This window comes from Dendrobates tinctorius, unplaced genomic scaffold (assembly GCF_039654945.1).
Source record: "Dendrobates tinctorius isolate UK_male_01 unplaced genomic scaffold, ASM3965494v1 ptg000159l, whole genome shotgun sequence".
Classification (NCBI taxonomy): domain Eukaryota; kingdom Metazoa; phylum Chordata; class Amphibia; order Anura; family Dendrobatidae; genus Dendrobates; species Dendrobates tinctorius.
In genome coordinates this window covers 17319848-17335801 of record NW_027361826.1, presented here as the reverse complement: position 1 = coordinate 17335801, position 15954 = coordinate 17319848, and the positions used below count along the sequence as shown (strand labels likewise).

The window sequence follows — 15954 nt, the reverse complement described above, 5'->3', positions numbered from 1 at the left end:
ATATTCTATGGGGGAGGTTGTGTTATATACTATGGGGGGTAACATTATACATTACATTCTATGGGGGAGGTTGTGTTATATAATATGGGGGGGCTACATTATATTCTATGGGAAGGTGTGCTGTATTACATTCTATTTGGGGCTACATTATATTCTATGGGGGGCTGTATAATATTTATTATATTCTATGAGAGGTGATTGCATCATACTTTATGAGGGGCTACATTATACTATATGAGGAGGCTACATTGTATTCAATGGAGGGGCTACATTATACTATATAAGGGGATGCATTATATTCTATGAGGGGCTGCATTATTCTCTATGAGAGGGCTGCCATATATTCTATGGAGGGGCTGCATTATACTATATGAGGGGGGCTAAACTATATTCTATGGGGGGTTACATTATTTTCTGTGGAGTGGCTGCATTATACTCTGTGGGATGGCTGTATTATGCTCTAAGGGGTGGCTGCATTATACTATATGTGGGTTGCATTATACTGTATCGAGGACTATGGGGAATACATTGTACTATATGAAGAACTATGGGGTGCATTATACTATAGGAAGTGAATTGTACTACATGGATGACTGGCGGTGTATTATACTATATGGAGCACTATGAGGAGTGTATTATACTATATGCAGGACTGAAGTAGTGTATTATACTATATGGAGGACTGAGTGTATTTTAATATATGGAGGGCTATGAGGAGTATATTATACTATATGAAGGACTATGAGGAGTGTATTATACTATATGGAGGACTATTGGGAGTGTATTATACTATATGGAGGACTATGGGGAGTGTATTATACTATATGGAGGACTATTGGGAGTGTATTATACTATTTGGAGGACTATGGGGAGTGCATTATACTATATGGGGGACTATGGGAGTGTATTATACTATATGGAGGACTGAAGAGTGTATTCTATTATATGGAGGACTATGGGGCACATTATATTATGTGGAGGACTATAGGGAGTGTATTATAATATATGGAGGATTATGGGGCACATTATATTATATGGAGGACTATGGGGTGTAAACTGTAGATGTGATGCTGATAACATGATACTGTATGGTGATCTGTTAGTGATCCAATAGTGATTTTTCTGTCCCCATCATTCTTTCTCAGACGGTGAAAAGAGGTGGGGAAACAAGTGTTGAATGACTTCAATATTGTTGATCACACTCAGCGCATGTAACTACAACCAAAATGCTTCTGTGTGATGTGCAATATGTTAGCATTTGGGGACCCATTTTAAACCTTGCTTAGGGCCCCACTTTGCCTAAAAATGGCCCTGATGTTAGAACCAATTCTTTTTAACCTCTTTATTAATGACCTTGTGGATGGGATTGAGAGTAAAGTATCAGTCCTTGCTGATGACACAAGACTATGTAGGATATTAAAAACTGAGCTTGACAGTACAATATTGCAAAACGATCTGGATAAGATGTATGAATAGACAAATCCTTGGCACTTAATGTTGATAAATGTAACGTAATGCACCGAAGCTGGGGTAATCCTATTGCTGAATACATTAAATGGGACCATACTTGGGACTACAGAACAGGAGAAGGATTTGGGTATTCTGGTTGCATGTAAGCTGAGCAGCAGTACTCAATGTCAAGCAGCAGCTGCAAAAGCAAACAAGATTTTAGGGTGTATAAAAAGAGAGATAAAATTCTGTGATGCCAAAGTACTGTTACCCCTGTTTAAATCACTGGTGAGGCAACATCTAGAATATGAGATACAGTTTTGGCCTCCACATTTTAGGTGGGCAACTAGATTATTAGATGGGGTGAAAGTTCTCTCCAATGATGGGAGGTTATAAAAGTTGGGCTTGTTTAGCTTAGAAAAAAGACATCTCAGAGGGGATCTCATTTACATGGAAAAGTACATGTGCAGTCAGCAGGGCCGCCATCAGGGCATTACTGCTCTTACTGCCTTACGGGCCCCAATGAACAGAGAGGGGCCCATAGCGGGCAGAGAGGGCCCCTCACTTTTTGCTTCTGCTCACCTGGTACTAAGCCAGCGTGCTGGTATCAGCACGGCCGCGCACAGTCATTCTCTGCTCCTTCACACTCTGCACAGTGAGGAGCAGAGGGATGGTGGTGCTTGCAGCCTCACAGAGAAGCTCCAGCTGCAGTGGAACAGGGGCACACAGTCACACACGTTGTGACACTACTCACCCCCGCGCCTGCGCTCAGCAGCAGAGCCAGGACCTGAGAATCAGATCCCTCCCCTCCAGCAGCGTCACAGCACTCAGACTGTGAAGAGACATGGAGGGGCGGGGCTAAATTAGGGGGGTGGAGACAAAGACAACCAGGGAGAAGGAGGCAGAGGGAAATATAAAAATCAGAGCGGGAAAGAGAAAAAGATGGAAATAGTGAGAAGAGAGAGAGAAAACACTACAGAGAGGCAAGAGACACAGGTGAGAAGGCTATATATAAGACACTGATTGCTGTGGTGGGATTTAGGGGGCTCTCACCTGTTCGGCCACACTGCTTGTAATAATTAGCAGGCGGTTGCCCGAACCGTCAAGAAGTGGCGCCGCAATCCAGTTTCCTGGCCCGCAATTTTCAACTAAATGTGCATCTGAAGACGCACATTCAGTTGCAATATATTGCGCTACAGAAAGCCACTGGCTTTCTGCACAGCAATAGTTACCAGCTGCCAGCCAATCACAGGCCAGCAGCTGAAATCTGTGCTCACGTCACCGGGGTATGACGTCACTGTCATATGCCGGCGCATCTGCAATTCAATTAATTGAGGGAGAGGGCGCCGCTGTGCCGTGCCCAGGTAAGGAGAATTTTTTTCTTTTTTTTACTTTCCTTTTGTACTGAATGCCACAGGATGGGAGCTCATGGGGGCAGGATGGGAGCTCATATGCAACAGGATGGGAGATCATATGGGGCAGGATGGGAGTTCATGTGCAGCATGATGGGAGATAATATGGGGCAGGATGGGAGATAATATGGAGCAGGATGGGAGTTCATGTGCAGCAGGATGGGAGATCAAATGAGGCAGGATGGGAGCTCATATATGTTCAGGATGGGAGCTCATGGGGGCAGGATGAGAGCTCATATGGGGGCAGGATGGGAGCTCATATGCGGCAGAATGGGAGCTCATATGGGGGCAGGATGTGAGATCATATGGGGCAGGATGGGAGTTCATGTGCAGCATGATGGGAGCTCATATGGGCCAGGATGGGAGATCATATTCGGCAGGATGGGAGCTCATAAGCGTCAGGATGGGAGCTCATGTGGGGCAGGATGGGAGCTCATGTGGGGCAGGATGGGAGCTCATATGGGGCAGGATGGAAGCTCATATGGGGCAGAATGGGAGCTCATATGTAGCAGGATGGGAGATCAAATGGGGCAGGATGGGAGCTCATATATATACAGGATGGGAGCTCATATGGAGGCAGGATAGGAGCTCACATGCGGCAGAATGGGAGCTCATATGGGTCCAGGATGGGAGCTCATAAGCGTCAGGATGGGAGCTCATAAGCGTCAGGATGGGAACTCATAAGCGTCAGGATGGGAGCTCATATGGGGCAGGATGGGAGCTCATATGGGGCAGGATGGGAGCTCATGTGGGGCAGGATGGGAGCTCATGTGGGGCAGGATGGGAGCTCATGTGGGGCAGGATGGGAGCTCATATGGGGCAGGATGGGAGATCAAATGGGGAAGGATGGGAGCTCATATATATACAGGATGGGAGCTCATATGGAGGCAGGATAGGAGCTCATATGCGGCAGAATGGGAGCTCATATGGGGGCAGGATGGGAGATCATATGGGGCAGGATGGGAGCTCATATATGTACAGGATGGGAGCTCATGGGGCAGGATGAGAGCTCATATGGGGTCAGGATGGAAGCTTGAATGGGGCAGGATGGGAGCTCATATGGGGGCAGGATGGGAGCTCATATGGGGGCAGGATGGGAGCTCAAATGGGGGCAGGATGGGAGCTCATATAGGGCAAGATGGGAGCTCATATGGGGGTAGGATGGGAGCTCATAGAGTCTACAAAAGCTGCTGGCTATGTATGTGATCTGGTGATGGAACTGTTAATGTGTGTTTGCTGATGACGTGGTGGAGAAGTTGAGTTTTTCTAAGGAAGGGTGAAGGGACTGTGGAAGGTTCGAGGGTGGAGGCAGAGCTGGGGAAAGCCTGGGCGTAGTCTCAAGGGGACCCCGAAAATGTTGCCAGTATGGGGCACCGAAATTCCTAGTGGCAGCCCTGGTGGTCAGTACAAAGGACAGGTGCATGACTTATTCCTACCAAAGACAATACTAAGGACTTGAGGGCACTCATTACGGGTGGGGAAAAAGGAGATTCCGGCAGCTAAATAGGAAAGGGTTCTTTACAGTTAGAGCAGTCAGACTGTGAAATGCTGACTACAAGAGGAAGTCATGGCAGACGCTATAGCGGCTTTAAAAAAAGGCTAAATGCTTTCCTAACAACAAATCGCATAATGGGTTATATAATATAATATAGTGAATGTAGAACTGGTGGAGAAAAGGTGAACTTGATGGATTAGTGCATTTTTTTTCAACCTATATAACTATGTAACTATTTAACAAAGTTTCCTATTTTCCCATGATTACTATTGTTTTATAAATTAAAACAATAAATACAGTCAATGACAGTTATTTTTGATTACTTTTTCTTGAACCAGTAAGGACCAATATAGACATTTAAAGAAGTGAAATCATACAAGTGTCTATAAGGGTGATTTTCGTGAAATACTGGTAAAATGGCAATACATGCACTACTGTACACTAATACCACATTTAATACTGCTACTGCTGATTATGATACTACCAGACTTCTAGGGGAATAAAAAAAATGTAAAAAGATAAAAATGCTGCAGAAAACAAATATCTGAAAGATAAGAAAAGTTTTTGTTTCAGCTGTCTGAGCTTGCAGTAGAAATAATCTATATTTTTTAGACTAATTATCTGTTTGAAAAAACAAAACTGTGATAGGAAAACCTCTAGAGGTCACACAGACATCATCTTCCATATAGAAAAAGTGTTATTTGCCGATAAAAGCTGTAAACATGAAATGCACTATTGCGCTCCAACCGAGGATTGCATCGTTTGACGCCGCGCAGAGGATCGCTCCGATAGAAAATATATAAAAGTTCAGCGCTGGGTCAAATATTGATCCGCAAAGTAGTCAAAAAGACTTTCTGGAGTCAGAAATAATCCCATAATGTAACTCAATAAGGGAAATAAATGGAAATAGATCAGACCTTGTCTGATTGAACAAGGCCAACAATGGAGTTATTACATGAAATGGGTTTGCAAACATGGTTATCTGCAAATTGCCTTCTAAACCTGACTTATCAACTCTGATCTATGTCACCTAAGGAAGGCTGTTTGTGGCAAGATAAAGGATACAAACCCGGTTATAATTGCATTAATGCAATTATAACCGGGTTTGTATCCTTTATCTTGCCACAAACAGCCTTCCTTAGGTGACATAGATCAGAGTTGATAAGTCAGGTTTAGAAGGCAATTTGCAGATAACCATGTTTGCAAACCCATTTCATGTAATAACTCCCTTTTTGTTCTTTACAAGATACTCATTTCTTAATGCCACCATACACATTAGGGCTCATGTAGGATCTCAGAGTGCAAAGCAAGGACTGGCAGTGGGTTTCCCGATCCGAGCATAATGGTCCATGATCGGACTGAGATTCACAGATATCTGTATGAGCCCTTAGACAGCTCTCAGCCAAACATTGGTAAGGCCAATTGTTTGGCCTGCTTTCCCATACACAGGAGTGTTCGTTTGGCCAACAGTCTAAATATCTGACATATGTATGTATTTATTTCCACAGAAATTCAGGGCTGATGACTGGGATAAGATTTGTGGCGAAGCGCAAGGAGGAGGGTGCCCCTTGTCAGATGCTCCTGATGGCGTGTACCATTGTTTCAGGAGCGGCTGACTCCAGGACACCTCCTCATCATCACGGGTGAGAAATCACCAGTGTTTATGAGCCGGGCCATAGTCTTTGAGCAGTACCGTATATTCTTTTTTCTCTCTTTTTTCACCCTACTACACTAAGTCATCAGATACATATGCCAATGTTATAATTTGTTTGATTTTTCTCGAATCTTTTAACATATGTCTTAGAATTAAGGTTAATTAATTTGTAAGGGGTTATTCTTTGTGTGGCTGTTTTGGAAAATCAGTAATAAATAGTGATGACGAGTGAACAAGCTCCAATACGGTGATATCTGAGCATGCTTGTGTGCTAACGGAGTGTCTTTGGCGTGCTCAAATAATATGTTCGAGTCCCTGTGGCTGCATGTCTCGCGACTGTTCCAGGCAATCGATCCATGCATTGCAGCTGTCAAACAGCAAGCGCAGGGACGCAAACATTTTTCAAGCACTCCAAAAACACTCGGTTAGCACACGATCATTGGATAGTATCTTATCCCAGCAAGTTCGCTCATCACTAATAATAAACAATTTTCCTTGGTTTACCTATTTAGATTTAATTTTTGAATGTGTCTATAAATTTGCTTTAGCTTCCTTTCCTCTGGACCTTCAGGTCAGCCCTCCCTGACTTCGACTCTACAGTTCTAGGATTGCACATAAAAGCCATTTCATTTTTCTTGTGTAGCATTGTTTGAGCGCACAATAAACCGTAACAAAATCCCTGTTATGAAAAAGGAAAAGTGTTTTGTTGCAAACCTTACAGCTGATTAAACACTGTAAACTGCACAAGGGCGCCTGGAGGACTCATACATCAAAATGGAAATGCCAGGACAATTACTAGATCGTAAGGCACAGGAAGAAATCTCACAATTCCCCAATCTTTTGTCGTCAGAGTGTAAGACTTAAAATCTCTTCTTTGTAACAGAAACCATTTCACCTTTTCTGAGCTTAGGGAGGTTTTAAAGTACAGCAAGCAGTTGATGCCCTGTGTTTTGTTCTTTATTGACTCCAAAGCTAGTTTATGTTAATTTACATGGTAGGCATTGTGCTTTATGACTCTTCAGCCTAAGCAACTTAAACTGCTCACAAAAATTAAGGGAACGCTTGAACATTGCTGTATACATCCAAATCAATCACTTTTCAGGGATCTCGATCTGACAGGTTAGGAATCATGAGCCATTGTGAATAACGTTCACCTGCTGTGGTGCAAATGAAAGTGGCAACAGGAGAGCTGGAGAGGAACGGCATGACAACCCTGGAAAGGGATTTTTTGTGGTGGGCAAAGCCATTCACTGTCCTCTTCTCCTGACCGATTCTTCCTTAGTTTTGATGGTGTCTTTGTTACTACTGGTAGTGTGAGGCGGTATCTGCAGCCCATTCGTGTTGCACAGATACTCAAGCTCATAAGTGCTGTTGCAAGGTTGGCTTTGTCTCCTAGCACAATCTCAAGAGTGCAGAGCAGATAGCAGCACATGACTGTTAAACATGGAGAAATTGACCAGCTAATAAAGTGCATCAGCCCAGCAAAAGGATGGGTATCTGCTTCTTTATGCTGGAAGAACACATTGAGCACTGCCAGAGCCCTACAAAACTATCTCATGTCAGCTACTAGTATGCCTGTTTCTGGACAAACTTGCAGAAATAGACTTTATGAGAGTTGCATAAAGGTCCAATGCCCTTAAGTCCACCACAATGCAGCTTGATTGGAATTTGCCAGAGCACACCAGCCGTGGCAAGTCCATCACTGATGCCATATTCACTTCATAAATGAGAGCAGGTTCATACTGAGCAAATGTAACAGACATGAAATAGTCTGGAGACACTGTGGTGAATGTCATGCTTCATGTAAATCATCCAGCATGAACAGTTTGGCGGTGAGTCAGTAATGGTCTGGAGAGGCATACCATTGTAGAAATGCACAAGCCTCCATGCAAAAGACAACAAGACAATGATACACTCAATGCTGTTACATACCAAGATGAAATGCTCAGAGCTATTGTCAGACCTTCTACTGGTGCATTGGGCTCTAGGTTCCTCTTGGTTCAGGATAATGTCCAGCTTTATGCGAACACAGTGCTTAGACAGTTCCTGGATGACAAAGGCTGACTAATGTCCTATTTATGTACACTTATTCTCTAGCAGTTAAACGATGGTTAATGAGTAATGCTTAGCTTTTATGTCTCAGCTTAATGGGCCTCACTCTCAGTACTAGGCCCATCACTGTCGCAGTCTCCGTAAGCTCCTCTGATTGTTCACTGACCCTAGCGGTGGTCACTGTTATTTCCCGCTAGACCTAGATATGTGAGTCACTGGATATACAATGTGCTCATCTCACTGGCAGTCTCCATTCCCTGAAGCATGGCCCCAGTCTACACTCTGAATCGTATGTCTACTTTGGAAGTAATGGTCCACAGGAGCGGTCCTTTGATACAGCCAGATCGTCTCCCGAGCCTGGTTTACATCTGATCACGGTCTACTACTGGCGCTGGTCACGGACTTCTTTTGGTGCTTGTCACAGACTTCTACTGGCAAAAGGCATGGATCTCCCTCACAGCTCAGGCCTTCTCCGACATCGGACTACTCTCTGACCCTTCTGTCGTGATGATAGCTGTAAGCTCACGTGGCAGCCAAACGACCTGTGCTGCAGGTTCTGGCGCCAACTCTTCCCTTCTTGACCCGGCCAGGCCTTTTATATTTTGTAACTATCACCTGACCCGGTGTCTTCTCAATCCAATTTTTTAGGAACATAGACTTCCACTTTTTGGGGTTCCTACTACTGTAATTCTTTATTTACTTTCACCTTTGACAAGCAGATGGCGGTGCTCACTTGTTCCCTACTTAGTTAGGCATCAACTGTACTCGTCTTTGCTCTTGTCTACCTCATTACATGTCTAAACACTATGGTGTCCTAAAAATAATACAATTGGTACTTCAATCACAACAATATACACTTGTGGGTAAAAGATGTAACTAATTTACCCAAAATGAAGCGAACCAAAAAATATATGTAATAAAATCATACAATTTTATTGGGTACAAAAAGAATAAATATAAAAGGCTACATGTCCATATTAATCATAACATACCCCAAGGGGGCAAATGCACAGACCAAGAAAAACGAGGGAAACAATAATGACAATATTCCTATTATGGTACACCAGTTGATCATTCACATAGTACACAAAAGGTAACACAATATATTCTGGTATATCCATAACACTAGTAAATTCCCCCACACCACCCCTGGAATAAATCTCTTAAATCAATATCCCTTTAAGGCAATAATACACTGGGCTACGAGATCAAAAGTTATATACAGTGGGGCAAAAAAGTATTTAGTCAGTCAGCAATAGTGCAAGTTCCACCACTTAAAAAGATGAGAGGCGTCTGTAATTTACATCATAGGTAGACCTCAACTATGGGAGACAAACTGAGAAAAAAAAATCCAGAAGACCACATTGTCTGTTTTTTTTTTCATTTTATTTGCATATTATGGTGGAAAATAAGTATTTGGTCAGAAACAAAATTTCATCTCAATACTTTGTGATATATCCTTTGTTGGCAATGACAGAGGTCAAACGTTTTCTATAAGTCTTCACAAGGTTGCCACACACTGTTGTTGGTATGTTGGCCCATTCCTCCATACAGATCTCCTCTAGAGCAGTGATGTTTTTGGCTTTTTGCTTGGCAACACAGACTTTCAACTCCCTCCAAAGGTTTTTGTATAGGGTTGAGATCTGGAGACTGGCTAGGCCACTCCAGGACCTTGAAATGCTTCTTACGAAGCCACTCCTTCGTTGCCTTGGTGGTGTGCTTTGGATCATTGTCATGTTGAAAGACCCAGCCACGTTTCATATTCAATGCCCTTGCTGATGGAAGGAGGTTTGCACTCAAAATCTCACGATACATGGCCCCATTCATTCTTTCATGTACCCGGATCAGTCGTCCTGGCCCCTTTGCAGAGAAACAGCCCCAAAGCATGATGTTTCCACCACCATGCTTTACAGTAGGTATGGTGTTTGATGGATGCAACTCAGTATTCTTTTTCCTCCAAACACGACAAGTTGTGTTTCTACCAAACAGTTCCAGTTTGGTTTCATCAGACCATAGGACATTCTCCCAAAACTCCTCTGGATCATCCAAATGCTCTCTAGCAAACTTCAGACGGGCCCGGACATGTACAGGCTTAAGCAGTGGGACACGTCTGGCACTGCAGGATCTGAGTCCATGGTGGCGTAGTGTGTTACTTATGGTAGGCCTTGTTACATTGGTCCCAGCTCTCTGCAGTTCATTCACTAGGTCCCCCCGCGTGGTTCTGGGATTTTTGCTCACTGTTCTTGTGATCATTCTGACCCCACGGGGTGGGATTTTGCGTGGAGCACCAGATCGAGGGAGATTATCAGTGGTCTTGTATGTCTTCCATTTTCTAATTATTGCTCCCACAGTTGATTTCTTCACTCCAAGCTGGTTGGCTATTGCAGATTCAGTCTTCCCAGCCTGGTGCAGGGCTACAATTTTGTTTCTGGTGTCCTTTGACAGCTCTTTGGTCTTCACCATAGTGGAGTTTGGAGTCAGACTGTTTGAGGGTGTGCACAGGTGTCTTTTTATACTGATAACAAGTTTAAACAGGTGCCATTACTACAGGTAATGAGTGGAGGAAAGAGGAGACTCTTAAAGAAGAAGTTACAGGTCTGTGAGAGCCAGAAATCTTGATTGCTTGTTTCTGACCAAATACTTATTTTCCACCATAATATGCAAATAAAATGAAAAAAAACAGACAATGTGATTTTCTGGATTTTTTTTTCTCAGTTTGTCTCCCATAGTTGAGGTCTACCTATGATGTAAATTACAGACGCCTCTCATCTTTTTAAGTGGTGGAACTTGCACTATTGCTGACTGACTAAATACTTTTTTGCCCCACTGTATATATAAGTGGCAGTGCTTGATTGACCTAGAAAGGTCTATTTATATAAGTAAACTACCCACTAGAACCAGTTACTACCAGGATTAGGGATACATATAATAGCGGTATAGCTCATAAATACCTTAGCCAAACTGCGGTGGTGATCGTGGTCCAGTGCACAGACCACCATGCCCCGACGTGCGTTTCGCCCTCTTACTTCCGGGGCGCCAGGACTGAACCAGAAGAGCACAAAACTATATCTGCCAGCTTCCAGCAGTAAGATAGAAGCTTAAGTAGGGTGTGGTGCTCTCCAATATGCTGAAGCAGAGAACTAATATCTCCAGCTGGACTCAACACACATCCATACTTCCAGACTGGACAGCACTGCAGGCCCCAGTCATGCTAATCTTAGTGACTGGACAGAACCTGCGCAGTCTAAAGCCTTTGGTTCTGACATCTCTTCTATCACCAGCACTGCTCAGAGTGAATATGGCATAGCCTGGCAACAGAAGCAGATGTCCTGGTGGAGATGTGACAGTATCAGTACATCCGATGCTCCAAATACCTTTCAGGAGCTCACTGATGTCCTGATCCATGTCTAGGAAGACATCCCAAGGAAACCTGGAAAAGACCTAGAGCTTATCTTTAAAATGGGCATCACATTAGCTTTGTGCCAGTTACTCGTCACAGTACCAGACACTAAAAAATTATGTATAGGAGCAAAGCAGTAACTGAGCTGAGCTCCCTAAGAACTCTTGGGATCAGCCAATATGAGTTGGGGGCTTTGTTCACATGGATTTTAATTCAGCTTGGACAATATCTACGTTTGACAAACTGAGTATATTAGATGATGTATTAAGACCACCGGGATTGACTGCATCTGCCTCAATGCTACTTTTTGCTGTAATGCTATGGTCCACAGAGTCCTCTGATGGACAGTATATTTCTTAACATAAGTAATGCTAACTAAACTATCGATAAGCATACAGTATTACATGTGAGTGGAAATTTAACTAGGCCATCATGCGTAGGTGCATGGCGGAATGTTCACAGTAGTGTAATCACATTAACACCAGCAATATAAGCTTGTCAGCAAAATTAAGATTCTTTATGCTAAGAATTATACTGCATGGGTGCACATCATCCTAAGACCCATAGCTTCACGACAGAGTGCAGCCCGCACCCTCCATCAGCCACCTAAAGATCCTACTATGCTATACCACGAAACCTGACCGAGGGTGACAGGTGCCATCACTGTAAGCTTCTGTGTGACTGTAATTCAAGTTGTCAACTTTTCTAATTATTGTAACTCATCATCACATCAGAGAAATCTTACTATATGTAGGTACTGTACATACGTCCATGAACAAACCATTTACCTGTCCTTGAAAAAACGTCTAAATCCAAAGGCCACCAACTTCAGCACGGCTTCAAGTACAAATACTGTAGTAAACATGTAGTTGCAGTACTTCAGGGCAATTTCTAGTGACTGTAAAAAAAGCATAATAATTTTCAATAAGAGATTAAAGTTACAAAATGTCCATAATATAATATTCCGCATAATACACTGAACATGTGCAAGAAATATTTAAAATGTAGGGTTGCTACTTCCATCAGGAGGCCCTATAGAGTTCAAGTCCTCTTTTTCTCTGAAGAGGAAATTTGCATATTAAAATGTAGCTGTCATTTCTATGAGAACTTACATCAGAATGTCTGTGTCTGCCTCCAGCTCCTCCCTCCTTTTCCACCTCCTCCTCTCCATAGAATTCCATAAGCACCAATTGCTATCTGCTATCTCAGTAATGTAAAAGTCTGTCTTAACTGAACACAAATTTTATCTGTAAACTCAGAGAGAAACATCAATCCAGGAGGGGAACAAAGCAGATTTATCTGATAAGAAATATTACAATGTTGCATATTGTGCATAAAATTGATTTATGAAATAAAAATTAAAACAACGGTTAGTTTTAAAAGGGATTTCCTGGTTTAAGAAAAAAAAAAAATAATATCTATAATATAACATTCTAAGCGTCACTCTATCCGAAGCCTTTATACAGTCATATGTTAAAGTTTGGGCACCCCTATTAATGTTAACCTCTTTTCTTTATAACAATTTTGTTTTTTGCAACAGCTATTTCAGTTTCATATATCTAATAACTGATGGCCTCAGTTATATTTCTGGATTCAAATGAGGTTTATTGTACTAACAGAAAATGTGCAATCTGCATTTAAACAAAATGTGACCGGTGCAAAAGTATGGACACCTCAACATAAAAGTGACATTAATATTTCGTAGATCCTCCTTTTGCAAAAATAACAGCCTCTAGTCGCTTCCTGTAGCTATTAATGAGTTCCTGGATCCTGGATGAAGGTATTTGTGACCATTCCTGTTTACAAAACAATTCCAGTTCAGTTGTTTGATGGTCGCCGAGCATTGACAGCCCGCTTCAAATCATCCCACAGATGTTCAATGATATTCAGGTCTGGGGACTGGGATGGCCACCAGAACATTGTAATTGTTCCTCTGCATGAATGCCTGAGTAGATTTGGAGCAGTGTTTTAGATCATTGTCTTGCTGAAATATCCATCCCCTGCATAACTTCAACTTCGTCACTGATTCTTGCACATTATTGTCAAAAATCTGCTGATACTGAGTTGAATCCATGCGACCCTCAACTTTAACAAGATTCCCGGTGCCGGCATTGGCCACACAGCCCCAAAGCATGATGGAACCTCCACCAAATTTTACTGTGGGTAGCAAGTGTTTTTCTTGGAATGCTGTGTTTTTTAGCCTCCATGCATAACGCCTTTTTGTATGACCAAACAACTCAATCTTTGTTTCATCAGTCCACAGGACCTTCTTCCAAAATGTAACTGGCTTGTCCAAATGTGCTTTTGCATACCTCAGGCGACTCTGTTTGTGCCGTGCTTGCAGAAATGGCTTCTTTCGCATCACTCTCCCATACAGCTTCTCCTTGTGCAAAGTGCACTGTATTGTTTACCGATGCACAGTGACACCATCTGCAGCAAGATGATGCTGCAGGTCTTTGGAGGTGGTCTGTGGATTGTCCTTGAATGTTCTCACCATTCTTCTTCACTGCCTTTCTGATATTTTTCTTGGCCTGCCACTTCTGGGCTTCACAAGAACTGTACCTGTGTTCTTCCATTTCCTTACTATGTTCCTCACAGTGGAAACTGACAGGTTAAATCTCTGAGACAACTTTTTGTATCCTTCCCCAGAAAAGCTATGTTGAATAATCTTTGTTTTCAGATCATTTGAGAGTTGTTTTGAGGATCCCATGATGCCACTCTTCATAGGAGAATCAAATAGGAGAACTACTTGCAAGTGGCCACCTTAAATACCTTTTTTCATGATTTGATACACCTGACTATGAAGTTCAAAGCTCAATGAGGTTACAAAACCAATTTAGTGCTTCAGGATGTCAGTAAAAAGTAGTTAGGAGTGTTCAAATCAAGAAAATGATAAGGGTACCCATACTTTTGCACCGGTCAAATTTTGTTTAAATGCAGATTGCACATTTTCTGTTAGTACAATAAACCTCATTTGAATCCAGAAATATAACTGAGTCCATCAGTTATTAGATATATGAAACTGAAATAGCTGTTGCAAAAACCAAAATTGTTATAAAGAAAAAAGGTTAACATTAATAGGGGTGCCCAAACTTTAACATATGACTGTAGACTGCGCAAGCGCAATGCGCCTGCGCAGTCTGGCTCCAGGCAGAATGAGGCATCCAGCGGTGAGGAGTGTGTATGGTGCCGGAAATCGCGATACACGTACACACTGCATACCGCTATTTCCGGCGCCATACTTACATGCATACCTGACCGGGAGGAGCGTTGCCGCGGCGCTTCTCTTCGGCCGGACCAGGAGTGCGTCCGGAATCGCTCATGCGCATAGCGCGATCCGGCAACATTTTACTGAAGACATTTGCAATGTGTCTTCAGCAATATGGCGCCGGACAGCGCTATGGGCATGCGCGTATTCCGGCGCCGCCACACTCCTCCCCCAGCCTCCAGCAGAACGTGACAGTGCTGGAGCACAGGAAAGATAGGTGAGTATAAATGTTTTTTTTTGTATGTGCAATACCATGCATACCAGGAAAGGGGGTGAGGGGACCATGCATACCAGGAAATGGGGGTGAGGGGACCATGCATACCAGGATAGGAGGGTGAGGGGACCATGCATACCAGTATATGGGGGTGAGGGGACCATGCATACCTGGAAAGGGGGCGAGGGGACCATGCATACCAGGATAGGGGGTGAGGGGACCATGCATATCAGGATAGGGGGGTGAGGGGGATCATGCATACCGGGATAGGGGGGTGAGGGGACCATGCATACCAGGAAAGGGGGGTGAGGGGACCGTTGCATACCAGGATTGGGGGGTGAGGGGACCATGCATACAAGGATAAGGGGGTGAGGGGACTATGCATACCAGATTTGGGGGGTGAGGGGACCATGCATACAAGGATAAGGGGGTGAGGGGGCCGTGCATACCAGAATTGAGGGGTGAGGGGAAAATACATACCAGGATTGGGGGGTGAGGGACCATGCATACAAGGATAAGGGGGTGAGGGGACTATGCATACCAGATTTGGGGGGTGAGGGGACCATGCATACAAGGATAAGGGGGTGAGGGGGCCGTGCATACCAGAATTGAGGGGTGAGGGGAAAATACATACCAGGATTGGGGGGTGAGGGGCCATGCATACAAGGATAAGGGGGTGAGGGGACCATGCATACCAGGATTGGGGGATGAGGGGACCATGCATACAAGGAATGGGGGGTGAGGGGACCATGCATACAAGGAATGGGGGTGAGGGGACCATGCTTACCAGGAAAAGGGGGGTGACAGGACCATGCATACCAGGATAGGGGGGTGAGAGGACCATGCATACCAGAAAAGGGGGGTGATGGGACCATGCATACCAGGAAAGGGGGGTGAGGGGACCATGTATACCAGGATGGGGGGTGATTGGACCATGCATACCAGTATTGGGGGTGAGGGGACCATGCATACCAGAATTGGGGGGTGAGGGGACCATGCATACAAGGATA

The 15954-nt window shown here is 43.7% G+C and overlaps 1 protein-coding gene across 1 annotated transcript in view; it reads right to left on the bottom strand.

The window, feature by feature from the left end:
* CACNA1I (calcium voltage-gated channel subunit alpha1 I) overlaps positions 1-15954 on the bottom strand; it is a 665843-nt gene that overhangs the window by 151348 nt on the left and 498541 nt on the right. Inside the window, exon 25 of the mRNA XM_073549592.1 lies at positions 12251-12360. Coding sequence (XP_073405693.1) covers positions 12251-12360 — 110 coding nt within the window. The remainder of the gene's footprint in view (positions 1-12250; positions 12361-15954) is intronic.